This window comes from Dreissena polymorpha, chromosome 2 (genome assembly GCF_020536995.1).
Source record: "Dreissena polymorpha isolate Duluth1 chromosome 2, UMN_Dpol_1.0, whole genome shotgun sequence".
NCBI classification, from domain to species: Eukaryota; Metazoa; Mollusca; class Bivalvia; order Myida; family Dreissenidae; genus Dreissena; species Dreissena polymorpha.
In genome coordinates this window covers 140,976,417-140,991,735 of record NC_068356.1, presented here as the reverse complement: position 1 = coordinate 140,991,735, position 15,319 = coordinate 140,976,417, and the positions used below count along the sequence as shown (strand labels likewise).

The window sequence follows — 15,319 nt, the reverse complement described above, 5'->3', positions numbered from 1 at the left end:
TTACATAAAACTTACTATGATATTCTGCTCGCCACATCGTCCCATTTTTTTCTTCGAATAATCGAAATTTCTTCGGCTCCGATTCATTCCCATGTATTCGCCGAATAAAAGGCTCCAGAAGTCCCAAAACCAGCGCGTACAAAACAATCTCTGCTGGCTTGGTCCAGAGGCCGTAGAATTTGTTCCTCTTTTTCTTTTTTCCCCAGCCGTATCCATATAACAAGATAAGGACGTCTGGCTTGACGACGTATCAGCCATTTTGCTTTTACAATGGATTATAGGATATGTGTTAAAGTTAACCAGTGGATAAATTTACCCAACATGGATAGTTATCCAACCTGGGAAAATATTTCCAGCAACGCATTTATCCAGCCTGGTTAGTTACCCAGCTTGGAAAACTTTAATCGGCGGTTAGCGGTAATCAAGGGAACAAATTAACCTAGTGTACGAACAAGTGGGTAAAGTTTTGTTACGTCCCTTTACTACGAAGGCTCTTATTATAATATCACTAATATTGCGTTTCGTTTAATGAAATAAATAGGTAAAAACAATAAGAATATTTAGTGTGATAGAAAAAAAATTAAATTTCGGAAAAAAATATATTTTTGCTATATATATTCTTTATCTTTATATAACTTGTTACAGCTGAAAGAGTTTAATATCGTGTATAGTATAGACTATACAACGAGTTTTTGACAGATGCTCTGGCATCTTCTAACTAATAAAAATTCAAATATAAGTAATGTACTAAATCAGGCTTTTTAGCGGCAATTTATGTCATGCTAAAATTAACAAAACCTAATATAATATATATGGCATTTGATGTCTGTTGAAGATAATACATGTCTTTACGTTGTCGTGGCACCCACAATGTAAATGTTTAACACAACAATATAAAAGTGAAAAAATCAATGAACATATAGATGGTCTATGGACGAATTAACCAAAAGCTAATTTTTAAGTTAGGCTTTAGATATAGCTATCCCTAGCAATGTTTTCAAGCACTGCATTATCTTGTTTTTTCACTTAAATGTTAAAAGAATCTCTTGAAAAAAAGAAAGTGGCGGCATTTTCAGAATAAGACATTAAGTAAGACCAGTAAAAATTCTTTCGTATAAGCCATTTTGAATTGAAAGTGTGTAGAAGTCACTGAAACTTATATGATACTGTGCTCTGGATTAGTTTTGTCTCATAATTATTCAAAACATAAGTTCGAGCTAGAATTAAAATAATTGACGAGTAAACGTGACTTTTTCGTGTATTCACCACCGATCGGAGAACACGTGTTTGTTTTCATACCGCTCACCCTTTCGGCCTTAAAATAATAACTATATATTAATATAAATTAAAATACATATTTAAATTTAATTAAAATATCCGCTTCATTACAAACATGCATTCAATGCAGAACAGTTCGTTCCAGATGAGCATGTGTGGAGTGCGTGAGCACTTCGTTTTTCTCTTTAACTAAAATGAATATCGCACCATAAAAAGGCGGTTTAATGCATGTGCATTAAGTGTCGTCCCAGGCTAATCATGGACGACACTTTTCGCCTTAACTGGATTTATGTCAATGACAGTCTTCCTTTACACGAAAAAATACCATGAACGCGAAAATTGTCGCCCCAGATTAACTGCGCGGACTGCACAGGTTAATCTCGGCCGCCATTACGCTCATTCATTAAACCCACTTTCCACAGGGAGTCTCATTTCGTTGTAATGGGTCGTTATTGTACATATTTGACAACAGACCCACAAGTTAATGCAGGCCAACCAGAAAGTGTTTATTAGACTTTTTAATTACTACTACATCATATATAGAGGCCTTTCAATTAATATGGTACAAACTTATATTCAATAACGGACGTCTTGCTGTTATCAAAAGACCGATGTCAAACAGTGTGTCTTCAAAAACTGAGATGAAAAGCAATTAGTGTTACATTCACTTAAGGAATTGAAGTCGATAGAATTGTTAAGTGCAGTAAGGGAGATAATACGATATGTAAACAAAATATGCAATACATAGCATATAATTCCTTTAAAAAATCGTTTCTCAATGAAATCAAAATTTTAAACTTATTTCGAGGGTTATTTATTTGGTATTTTTATCCGCATTTCATCCACATTCATTTAAATGACGAAGAACAGTGTTTACTGTGCAATCGTTTACTATACTGAGGAGAATGAAATGTAACGGCCAAATGATGACAATTATGTATTGGTGAAGACAAGCTTGGAGATCAAGAGTGCGTTTCACTAACATAGCGTATATTTACGCAACTTTAGGTTTACGCACATAATTTACGCCGAACGTAAATTATTGCGTACGCCGTTTCACTAAAATGTGCGCAAAATTTACGCTGCGCGTTAGTGTTGTTTAGCCTGTCAGGTGCGCGCGGACGCTTGAGAAAGTCATCGTCTGCAACAGTATCTACTGTAAACAATGGACGCGAAAACGAAGTTAAAGAAAGCGAATTGGTCCAAAAACGAGTTTGAGACGCTCGTTTGCGAGTACGAGAATAAATATGACGTGCTCGAGGGTGGTCTGTCTATTTCACTCACTGGAATGGACAAACGGAAAGCATGGGAAAGCGTTATGGACGCGTAAGTGGTTTAAAGTCCCAGATTAATCATATCGTCACAAACATTCAACTTTGAATTTCAAGAAACAAAACAAAATTTAGAAAATAATTTAGATATAAACTATTTAGTAATTGATGATTGATCAATTTATTTGAAGCCCCTGTTTTGACATTAAACTGATACAACGTACAATTTAAGCATGTAGTGTCATTGCTAAATTAAAGATACTGTACAGTATTAAATCTGAATAGATGTATGAATTCTTCATTTTTAGAGCTTATAACTGGTGCTGGTGGTAAAAGTATAACATGTTATGAATTTTTGCTAGACTGAAATTGCTTTTTTAGTGTCAACAGCACCAGCTTAATAAGCCGAACTGTGGATGAATGCAAGAAGAAGGTTAGCGACCTGAAGGTGAAGGCCCGTAAAAAAGAAAGAGCCAGGGTGCAGTATGAGCGGGGCACGGGTGGAGGACCCCCTTCAGAGGAATTGAGTCCTCTAGAAAAAAAGGTAATTTCCAAAGCGCTTATATATTCAGATTTATTTTTGTTATTTACTGAGTGTTAAATATAATTATTCTTTGTATGATAACCAGAAAATTACCTTTAAATTGTAGATGCTGGAACTCCTTCCTTTGGAATCGGTACATGGCCATGAAGATGGTTTTGATACCTTCAAGCCCAGTTCTTCAGGTATTCCATAATTCCATGAAATACCACAAGCACTGGCTGAGATTAAAGTTGTTTTGTATGCAATTGTATACATATAAAGATTAATGTTAATTGTTTAAAAGTGACATTTATATGTTATGCAATACAAATACATGGAAGTTGTTATTTATAATTGTGTTCGGTTTATGATCAATATATTGATTTATTTGCATGAGCACTGCATTTATGAAACTTAATTTATGAAATTTATATTATAGCATCAATGCATGGTCTGGGTAACTCCTCCAAGTCTGCAGTAATTGGTAAGTCATATGATATATATTAATATTAATTTTTATTAACTTATTAACCAATATGTTGATGACACTATTCGGTATTTCATATATTGTCTTGTTTTGCATATACAACAGCCTACGAATAAATTTCAATAATTTATTTAAGTAAATTTAATTTGCTGTCCAATACAAACTCTAATAATAAAAAGTATTGCATTATTATCATTTAATGCATACGCAAAATAGAAAAAGACATGAACACTTTAAAGCATGTCTTTCTGTTTTTATTTCCAGAATACAAGGTTGATGACAGCACGCCTGAGCTCAGTGGTAATTATTGTAGCTGTATATAAATAAGAAAAATCAAACTGGCAATATCAAAATATTCAAAAGCAAATTCGTTGAATTGATATCCCCCGCCTATATACTTCTGGACACCAAAGTGTTATATTTGACACTAAAAAAGCATTTTTTCAAGATACAAAGGGCCATAACTCTGTTTTTAACATATGGTATACAATGCCATTTGGCGTGCATCATCCTCTTATGCATATATATACTCATACCAAGTTTCAATGAAATCCGCCAAAGCACTTCCAAGATATGGCTCCGGACACAAAAGTGCCTATAGTAAAAAGCATTTTTTCAAGATACAAAGGGCCATAACTCTCTTTTTAACAGATGGTGTACAATGCCATTTGGCTTGCATCATCCTCTTATGCATATATATACTCATACCAAGTTTCAATGAAATCCGCCAAAGCACTTCCAAGATATGGCTCCGGACACAAAAGTGCCGGACAGACGGACAGCCGGACGGACGGACAACGCCAAAACAATATCCCTCCGCCTCTGGCGGGGGATAAAAAGGGTTTATTAGTTTAGTACAGTCTCATCATCATATATACAATCAAACATAAGCACAATAATAAAATGCTGCCACTCGGAAGTATCGAGTTATAACTTAAAAGAGACTAGAAAATTAAATCAACATATAAGTCATCATAATACCTCTCTTCCAAATACCATAAAGTTATATAGTCTCCACTAAAGTCTGGAAATCAGTTAACACAGCTTTGCACAATCTTAGAGTTATGAGACTTATTAGCATATATCACAGTACAGTGAAAGACTATATTACATATTACAAGTTTGATTGCCCCCACTGATCTCACTATATAATTTGCCATAAGAAATTAACCATAAAATACTGAAAGCGAACATTAAGCACTATTGCGCAATGTTTAAAAAAAATGACATACAAAATCATATATCGCCTATGGTCAGACCATCTACGAACTGGTCAGTGGTGACACTCAAACACAGGGATATAACATGATTTATCAACTTTAAAAGATAATGTTAATTCATTTAAACAATAAAATTCTTAAGTATAAAAACAGTTTTCATTTTTGGTCGGAAATGACAAACACACCAATTTATTAATACTACATGAATGATGGTTTAGTACATAAGTATAATAGATAGTATAACAAACATTTAAACAGGAAATTGGTGAATACACTTAAAACTTTGAATTTAAGAGTGACTGAGTCAACTTGAAAGGTGTGTACTCATCTCCCACCTAGAACATTAGTTTACATTATAGCATTATATCCTTTCACAGTATTTCATTTTGATACAACATGAAAGCTGTTAACACTTGCAGATATTCAGTGTCAGCAAAGTCAGAAAGCTGCCAGTGTGAGTTCCACACCAAGTAAGTGTAATACAACATAAGTTTACAAAATTGAAATAAATAATATCCAATATGCTTATATGCCTTCCAGTGAACATTAAAAAAAAAGTTTCACATCACTTTACAGGCAAAAAAGAGAAGACGCCACAGAAAAGGAAAATAGGTAATTTGAAAAAAATTGTTATTTAACAATATTTGTTATGCATGAGATTTCTGATAACAAAGGCACATGCGTCTACCTCTTTCAATCAATTACAGAAAGCTTGAGATTATTCCCTCCTCACTACCGTACTATACAATACAGTACTTTATAATAATTATTGAGGAAAAGTTTCGCAAAAAATGCAATATGGGTGTACTATTCAAGAAAGTGGGAATGAGAAAAGGTAGACAGATGCATGAATAGTCTGATTACTAAATTTCAATATAACAGGGTATATCTATAAAGTCCCTAAATATTTCTTACATGTACTATAATGCAGGGTTATACACTTAACATTTTTACCCATTAGCCCAACAAATTTTAGGAGCCTTGGCTACTGGACTCTTGTAAATTTATATCGCTGTTATTGTTTGAATCGGTTATTCAGGTGATGTTACAGTTTACCAGGAAAGGCTGATGAACTTACAAGAGCAGCAGCTCGAACTAAAGCGAATGAAGATAGAGAAAATGCAGAAGATGCGAAAGGTTGAAGAGCAGAAGTTGGAGGAATTGAAGAAGATCCATACTTCTGTGGATGCCCTTTTGTCATTTGTTATGCTAAATCAGTGTTAAGTAGAGTATAAATCGTCAGGACTCCAGTACTTGTAATTAATGACTTGAAACCATTTCAACCTTGCACCACTCAAAATGTGCAGTTCCATGAGTTACAAATGCATGCCAAATATCAAGTTGCTATGATCAATACTGCAAAAATTATGACAAAACTTTAACTTAGGTTAAAGTTTGGGACAGTCACACACAATGACAGACAGACAGACAGGCCAAAAACATTATACCCCCTTTTTTTAAAAGGGGGCATACAATTATAATTACAAGTACATACTTAATTTTCCTTAATCAATAGTGAAACAGGTAAATTTTCACTTGCTGAACATAATCACCAACATCAACCAAATAATTACAATTCCATGTGGGAATTAAAAGCCAGTCGAATGATACGCCCTAGTCAATCAGAACACAATGCAAGCGTATCATTCGACTGACTTTGAATTTTCAATGAAGCAGGTAATAAGAACATATCCTTTAAAACATTGCAATTATTCTCTGCCTGCATTGCTGATTGTTGCCCTCAGGATACAGAATCTGTGGATCTTCATCAATGTCCACTTCTTCTTCTTCATTGTCAAAAGGTATCTTGAGGTCAAGGCACAAATTGTGGAGTTTGGCACATACCACAACCACCTCCATACACTTGCCAGGACGGAATGGAAGGACACCACCACTTCTATGCAGACACCTGAAATTGTTTTTTCATATTACCACTAACATGGCAGACCCTAATTTTTTCTAACTGACCCAACCGGTTTTTTTACTCTTCCAAGTAGAGATTAGAATGAAAGAATTTACTGGTTTTTCAACATGTTTTTTAAACTTGACAGTTTTCTCATAATTAGAATTGTGCTAATTTGGAAATACACAGAAATATTCAATGCTTCAAAGACATTTGGAAGATTTTGTTATTGAAATATATAAATATATAGTTCTATGGTAATCAAATAAAGCAATACAATCCTGCAATTTTGACCGGCTACTCAAGCTAAAGATTTAAATACAGTCCTTACAATATTTCTTATTTGATAACAATAGTTATTGGCATGCATAACACGTACCCGTTTTATTATAAATTGCTTTAAAAAAAAAAAGAGTTAACAAATAGTGATACATGTACATAAATCAACATGAAAAAAACTGACATTAATTCTGCCAAGCTACACAATTTTAAGAAAAACATAATACTTATTTATAATATACTAAGTATGCAATTTGAACAAACACTCAAATTTACCTAAATCTAGCCTTCAAAAGTCCAAATGCTCTTTCAACACAAATTCGAGTTCGGCTGTGAGCCCCGTTGAATCCCAATTCTTGTGCTGTTTGTGGGTTGTTCTAAAACAAATGGAAAATTCATTTCAACCATTGAAAATTGCAAAGTAGTTCATAAACAATCTGAATTAATCAATAAAAGGTACAACTCCGAAAAGACATAATCATCCTGAATACACTTAGGATGATAACACACATTTAGTTTGAATTTCATTAAATTCCATACTACAGCCGAGACAGACAAAATGCTCAATTTCAGTCATTTAAAGGTCCATAACTCTAGAAATGAACACCAAAAATCTATATTTAGCACCATAATATGCCACTAAACTGAAGATTTATTTTAAATTTCATGATCTTTCGTACAATAGTTATTTACAAATAGCTCATGGCAGAAAAAAATACTGAATTTCAATCAATTAAGAGGACAGTACTCTTGAAATACGAAGTCGAGCCTACTGTAATGAACCACCGCATTATGATGATTCACATTAATTTTAGTTTAATTACATTCCATGCAATAATTGCTGAGAAAATAGCTCTGTACTGACAAAATTCCATTAATTTCAATTACTGATCAAAAGGTTATTTTATTGTCGATTATATTGTAGAGCATAAGCCGTCAGTATGCCCCTTTAATACAACAAGAAGATAACAAAAACCTACAATCCATGAAAATACCTTGGGTGTTATCAGGTATTCTCTCAATGGATAACCAGAATCTCCCAATAGCCATCCTGGCTTGTTGATAGCAAGGTGGTCCTTCAGTGAAGAGTTATCAAATACTGTGGCATCGTGTGTTGAACCAGGCCACTTTGCATTGACATTGGTAAACCTGTGCATATTTATGACAATGTATCAAATGCTTAAAAGTGCATTTCAATCCGCATGCTAACAGACTAAAATGGACTTTTAACAATACTTCAGTGTACAAAATATTCATTGAAAATTAGAAGTTATGTTGAGCTAGAGTTCGAATCGTGTTGGGAATAATATTTTTAGGTGTTTTAAGTTATTGTAATAATTATTTCATCAATAAAGTAGTGTTCCTCATTTTCTTATATTAGTAAAATTGGACTTTGTGCTATACTTAATGTTTGCATTTATATAGGTTAATACTGTCAATATGCCCCTTAAGTTAATAATGTACTTTATTGTTGATTATTTAAAAAACAAAAGAAAGACATAATTATTATAACTATATGAAAAAGGTTTATACAATTAGTAATGTAATTTTATTTAAATACAAACATCTATGTCGTTATTGAAACTGGTTCTAAGGGAACAAAACCAAACTAGAGCTTTGTCATAGACGTGATGAATACCTCCACATGACACATTGAAACAGAATATTTTGCATGTTGTCTTCACAAAAAAAGAGAAGATAATTAATGACATTTCTAAGGAATTAGTACAAAGTGTGACCTCCACCATGGAGATATCGATGTAATTCTTTCCCATGACAGAGTGACTGCCATATTTGTGGCGTTCTGAGAAAACTGGGCATAATGCATGTGCGTGAAGTGTCAGCCCAGATAAGCCTGTGCAGTCCCCACAGGCTAATCAGGGACGACACTTTTCGCCTAAACTAGATTTTCGATAAGATTATGTCTCTTACATCATTTAAACAATAAATTCAATTAAAGCGTAAATTGTTGTCCGTGATTAGGGATGACAATTTACGCACAAGCATTATGCTTAGAAAACAACACATATAGCCCCCCTCTCCCTACCAATGGGGTACAACAAAATAAACAAACCTTAAGCTGCTATCCACAACAGCTTGAATGTTTACAGCATGGTATCCTTTTCGGCACACATACGTTTATGACATACATACTGAGGATTTTCAGATGGAGCTTGAATTGGGATCAGTGTTCCATCCACAGCGCCTATAACATTCGGGATTCCTGCTACACGATGGAACTTCTGTTTTGTTGCAGCAAGGTCATGCAAAGATGCTGGGAAGGTGATGTTGTTCAGGTTTCGGTTAATGGCACTTATAACCTGAAAGTTATAGAATGTCTCATATTATAATCTTTATTACAATCGACTGGTTTTTATTTTTTGATGAAGAAGATGGCCTCCACAAAGAATGTGCTTATGTTATTCATATATGCAAATAATTCCTTTTTTTCAATTAATTCAATGAATTCATTAGAACATATATCAGTTTACACAATAGTAAATAGCAGTAATAAATAGTCGCTTCATGAATGTTAGGGCATCTAATTTATTAATAAAGCTTTGGAGTTTATGCAAATAAGATGCTGGAAACGGACATAATTTGTGCATTTTTTGCCTTAAGGGTACAAACGCCATAAAACCATTTTTATCAGCAAAACGTTCATTAACCATTATATCGCTGTAGGTTGGAATATGTCAGTCTGGTTAGTGGCATACTTAAGCTAAGTTCGTTTTAGCAATGATGCGTTTCAACCGCAGAAGAATTAAACAGCTTTTAATTGAAAATTGTTGAATTAATTTAGGAGAATGTTTTCACAATAAAGTTTTCTTAACCCTTTGAGCGCTGGAACCGGGATTTGAAGGCCTTTGCAAACAGTTTGGATCCAGATGAGACGCCACAAAACGTGGCGTCTCATCAGGATCCAAACTGTTTGCTATTCTGAAAGTATTCTTTGAAAAAAAAAATCGAAGAAAATGCTTATTTTAGAAATTTAGCAGACAACATTTTAGCAGACAACAAATTTCCCAGCATGCAAAGGGTTAAGACACACCTGTTGAATACACCGGCACACAGAGCTCCTGCTGACTCCATGCAGATCTCCAACCTCGCTATAAAAATCTCCTTTGGCAAGGTAGCGTAGTGTAACTAGGAGCTGAAAAAGAGACCCATGCAATCCAATAAAAAATATTAATAAAATTTGTCTCTCAAAATGACTAATGTGATATATAACCTTTATTAAATTTCCTGAACAATAGTTTACCCACGTTTGTTCAGAAATAAGTATTAAATGGGACTACACAAACACAAGTTTGTTTGTAAATAATATTAATAAATAGCACACACACACAAATGTCACTGTCAAAATCAGTTACTCTTAAAAAAAAAATCAACTGAAGTTCTATAAACTCGTACCATAAGAAGCAGATGAATCAATGCATTTCGCGCATGTTCTACGGTATATTATGTTAAGACTTATATTTTTTAGATAGAGAAACAAACAAGAATAAAATTCCAAACTAAATTGTGGAGATGCCACATCAGCTTTTCGTTCACAACAATATGGCGTCCGTGTATTCAAGGGAAATAACAACGAAAACAGGTGTCGGTTATGTGGTACTAAATTGCACAAAAAAGGATTATAATATATAATTATTATGGTATTCATGTTCGAAAAGACAAACAAACAACGTACACCGACCTTTGTTCTGACGTTCAGTGAGTGACTCCTGTCACTCATAGGCTCGCAATCGGCACGAATTAACTCCTCGAGGTAAATAATACCCTCCGTCGACAGACGATACCTCTCAACGATTTGCTTTTCGCTCAGATAGCTTAAGGTGTCGATTCGTGCTCGGAATATTCGAGGACGAATCTCGCGTAATGCGAACGCTTCAGCAACGGCAGCCATGACACTTCCGGATTTACGCCAATTTTTCTGATTTACGCGAAGTACATATGTGACGTAAATGTACGCCAGAATTTACGCACAGCGTTAATTTACGCTGTTTAGTGAAACGCGTTTTTGAGAACAACATTTGCGTACGCAAATATTTACGGAAACTATTTGCTTACGCATCTTAGTGAAACGCACTCCAAGATGTTGCGCGGTGTATGTCAACCACCCAGTCAACCAGAAAATGTGTGTACCCCAAACATTAAAGCGATAAGACTATAAGGGTTTTATTGTGTTAAATTGTAATAGATCTATACTGATAAAAATAGGTAACAATAACAAAAAATAGGCAAGGAAAATTATACATTGAAGACGAATTTCATAAAATGCAGCAAAGATTTATTAGCGCCCCGAGTCGATTGTGCCGAAGATATAACCGAAGCATTTGTCTTTTTATTAGGATCGGAGTTAGTGCTCGTGTGTCGTATGAATATATATCGTTGCAGGAAATATAAATGATCCGTAAAACCCAAGTTAGATTGACATTGTACATGCATGGTATACATGCTGGCGAATGCGACTGTAAAGACATTTTTATTTCAGAATTTAATATCTTGCTTATTTCCATTTTTCGATGCATGTTCTTCTTCACTTTTTTAATTTATATTCTAACACGGCGCGCGACTTATTTTCTATAGACAAAGAAGGAAATCAAACATGGGTTATTCTGCAATAACTTATGGGCGGAGCTTAATGTTTCGAAAATAGCTCCGAATAAATAAAGAAAATGTTGCAGTAAAATGCACGAGCTAAAATCCGCTCTAAAAGAAATGTAATAAATGTAGCATGTAGACTATATAAAAATATTTAAACAACAAATTGTATATTTGGTGATAAGTGGCATAACCACGTCTACTAAAAATGATATTTGTTAGGGAACGTAATTCAGAAAACATTTATAGCATGTCAGCTTTTCAGTAGCATCAATACACGTGACGTCATTAACTTTCTACGATTGTTGTTTTCAATGAAAGTGACGTCATTTGCAAAATATGTATGAATGAAAATGACGTCATATGTTTGTACAATTCAATGACGTCACTAAATAGTGAACTTAGTACTAAGAAGGGCGGGGTATTGAAAAATATAGTTCACGTGCTAAAGCTTGAACGAAAATCAATCAGAATCGTGTTAGAATCGAAATAATATTTTTATATGATGGTTTGTTGTCGAATAACCCACAGTAAGGTGTAATTGATTTGGTTCAAGCTATTGGACGTGAACTATATTTTTCAATACTCCGCCATTCTTAGTTCAAAGTCACTTTTTATTGACGTTATTTAATTGTACAAACATATGACGTCGTTTTCATTCATACATATATTGCAGATGACGTCACTTTCATTGAGAACAACAATCGTAGAAACTAAATGACGTCACGTTTATTGATGCTACTGAACAGCTGACATGCTGTAAATGTTTTCTTAATAACGTTTCCTAACAAATAACATTCTTTGAAGGCGTGGTTATGCCACTTATCACCAAATATACAATTTGTTGTTTCATTACATTTATATACATTCTACATTTATTACATTTCTTTTAGAGCGGGTTTTAGCACGTGCATTTTAGTGCAATATTTTCTTCATTTATTCGGAACTATTTTCGAAACATTAAGCTCCGCCCATTAATTATTGCAGAATCACCCACACTTGATTTCCGTCTTTGTCTATAGAAAACAAGTCGCGCGCCGTGTTAGAATTAACAAATAATATTTTTTCTATCATGGTTTGTTAAAGAAATAATATTTTTCTATCATTGTTTGTTGTCGAATAACCCACAGTAAGGAGTATAGATGCGTAGGAATTAAATCACGAGTGCGAAGCACGAGTGATTTGATAACACGCTCCTTACTGTGGGTTATTCGAAAACAAACCATCATAGAAAAATATTATTTCGATTCTAACACGATTCTGATTGATTTGGTTCAAGCTTTTGGGCGTGAACTATATTTTTCAATACTCCGCCCTTCTTAGTACAAAGTTCACTATTAAGTGACGTCATTGAATTGTACAAACATATGACGTCGTTTTCATTCATAAATATTTTGCAAATGACGTCATTTTCATTGAAAACAATAATCGTAGAAACTGAATGACGTCACGTTTATTGATGCTACTGAAAACTTAACTGGTTCCCCGTTGAATATAACCGTTGACTATAATATACAACAGGTACAGGCTAATTTATCGGCGATTTTAATTGGATAACGCGAAGACCAATCGGAACGTTGTTTATTACTGTCGGGAATTCATGACGTTAACGTTTATCCGCTAACATGCACGCGACGTCATGTATACTATCGACGTCACTTTTCATGTTGTATATTAAACAACTTCGTATGAACGTCTAATAAAATGTCGAAACTAACGCAACTGTTTTCGTATTTCGCAGTTTTTTAAAACCATACGATCATCATACGCAATAATAACGAGCTTTTATTCTTACCTGTCAGCTGTCAAAAAGTTCGGGAAATGTTTTGTTTCCGGTTTGGAAATGGTACACGGATTACTTCCCCTGAACCTCGTATAATCTCGCGATATGTTAACCGGTCCAAATTTGGACCGGTAAAATTAGCTTGTACCGATCCCTATATAGAGAGTAACGATAGATAAGGGGAGGTAACCAATCTAACTGAAAACTTGACATGCTATATATGTTTTATTAATTACCTTTCTTAACAAATAACAGTATTCGCAGGCGTGGTTATGCCACTTATCACCAAATATACAATTTGTTGTTTCATTACATTTATATAAATGCTACATTTATTACATTTCTTTAAGAGCGGGTTTTAGCACGTGCATTTACTGCAATATTTTCTTTATGTATTCGGAACTATTTTCGAAGCATTAAACTCCGCCCATACTTTATTGCAGAATAACCCACACTTGATTTCCTTCTTTGTCTATCGAAAACAAGTCGCGTGCCGTGTTAGAATTCTTAATTCATTGAAATCTGTAAAGGTGTAGATATTATTCCATGTTCATATTCAGACCATGATTTTGTAAGTTTAATATTAAATTTTGATAATATCAATAACACAAATAATATTAACATAGGAAATTCATATTGCAAATTTAACAATTCCATTTTTGAAGACAAAGATTTTGTTTCTGCTTTTGAATTTTATTTTAAAATTGTAAGTGGAACTGAATCTATAACGTTAGAGTGGTGGGATAATTTGAAAACACTTATTAAAGATTTCTGTATTGATTATAGTAACTATAAAAAAAATAATCTTTCGATGAAATCAAAAAGCTAGTTAAACAATATAAACATTGTATTGATATTTCTGAATAAGTAGATATTAAAGATAAATTAAATAAACTTCAAGACAATTTATATAAAGGGGCATATATAAGAAGTAAAATACATATTTTAAATAATAATGAAAACTCGAGTACATTTTATCATAACAAGGAATTTGAAAATGGTAATAACAAAATTATACACCATATTATTGATGATGGAGTTGATAAAAAATCAACTGAAGACATTTTAAATTCTTTTAAAACATTTTATAAAGAACTGTATACAGAAGAGCAAGTAGATGCATCCTTAAAGGAGTATAGATGCGTAGGAATTAAATCACGAGTGCATCGCACTATTTCTGATAATGTACATTTAATTAGAAATATTATTGATTATGTTGAACAAAAGAATATTAATGCTTGTTTAATTAATGTCCTGGTCCTACTATATAATACACTTGTTTCATTTGGCTTTCAGATACATTCATAACATGGATTAAACTTTTATATCAAGATATTAAATCGTCTGTAATAGTAAATGGTCATATATCTGATCCTTTCTTATTATTTCGTTCAGTTCGTCAGGGCTGCTCATTATCACCTCTTTTATATGTACTCTGTCTTGAACCATTTGCTTAAGTCATCCAAGATGATAAAAATATCAATGGTATACAGACACCAGGATATAAATTTCATATTAAAATGTCCTTATATGCAGACGATGATACTTCTGTTTTAACTGATGACACATCCATGTATCATTTCTTTAATCATGTTACTGATTTCAAAAAGTTTCAGTTTTAAAAATAAATTATAATAAAAGTTGTGGAATGTTTTTAGGTAAATGGAAGACCAGGTCTGACCATCCATTTGGTATATCATGGGTGAAAAATGTTAAATTACTTGGATATAAATTTGGCTATGATCTAACTGATGATGATATGTTCAATGACTCGTATATTAATTTCTCAAATACATTAAATTTGTGGTCTAATAAATGTAAATCTTTTAAAGATAAAGGTTCTGTTTTAAATACATATGTGGTATCAAAAATTCTGTATTTTGTTCAATGTCAAACAATTCTGAGTCATTATATTAATATGATACAAAAAAGTTGTTTAAAGTTTATATGGGGCATTGTTTACGAAC

At 33.4% G+C, this 15,319-nt stretch overlaps 2 protein-coding genes across 2 annotated transcripts; one reads left to right on the top strand and one right to left on the bottom strand.

Moving 5' to 3' along the window:
* Nucleotides 1-2,245: 2,245 nt before the first annotated feature.
* Nucleotides 2,246-5,269, top strand: LOC127870131 (uncharacterized). Its single transcript, XM_052412787.1, has 6 exons — nucleotides 2,246-2,604; nucleotides 2,931-3,093; nucleotides 3,200-3,275; nucleotides 3,512-3,556; nucleotides 3,824-3,859; nucleotides 5,199-5,269. The coding sequence occupies exons 1-6, from the start codon at nucleotides 2,444-2,446 to the stop codon at nucleotides 5,267-5,269; spliced, it is 552 nt and encodes a 183-aa protein (XP_052268747.1). The 5' UTR covers nucleotides 2,246-2,443.
* LOC127869227 (putative nuclease HARBI1) lies at nucleotides 3,798-11,039 on the bottom strand. The gene is given in 7 exon segments (XM_052411607.1): nucleotides 3,798-6,688; nucleotides 7,238-7,338; nucleotides 7,957-8,110; nucleotides 9,036-9,112; nucleotides 9,115-9,282; nucleotides 10,014-10,115; nucleotides 10,662-11,039. Coding segments are annotated over 7 exon segments (1,026 nt in total). The 5' UTR covers nucleotides 10,872-11,039; the 3' UTR covers nucleotides 3,798-6,474.
* Nucleotides 11,040-15,319: the final 4,280 nt, after the last annotated feature.

Excerpts from the sequence above, each read along its gene's own strand:
- LOC127870131 (XM_052412787.1), top strand. The coding sequence starts at position 2,444 with ATGGACGCGAAAACGAAGTTAAAGAAAGCGAATTGGTCCAAAAACGAG. Across the intron at positions 3,094-3,199 it reads TGAGTCCTCTAGAAAAAAAG|ATGCTGGAACTCCTTCCTTT; the intron begins GTAATTTCCAAA and ends TTTAAATTGTAG. Across the intron at positions 3,860-5,198 it reads CAGCACGCCTGAGCTCAGTG|ATATTCAGTGTCAGCAAAGT; the intron begins GTAATTATTGTA and ends TAACACTTGCAG.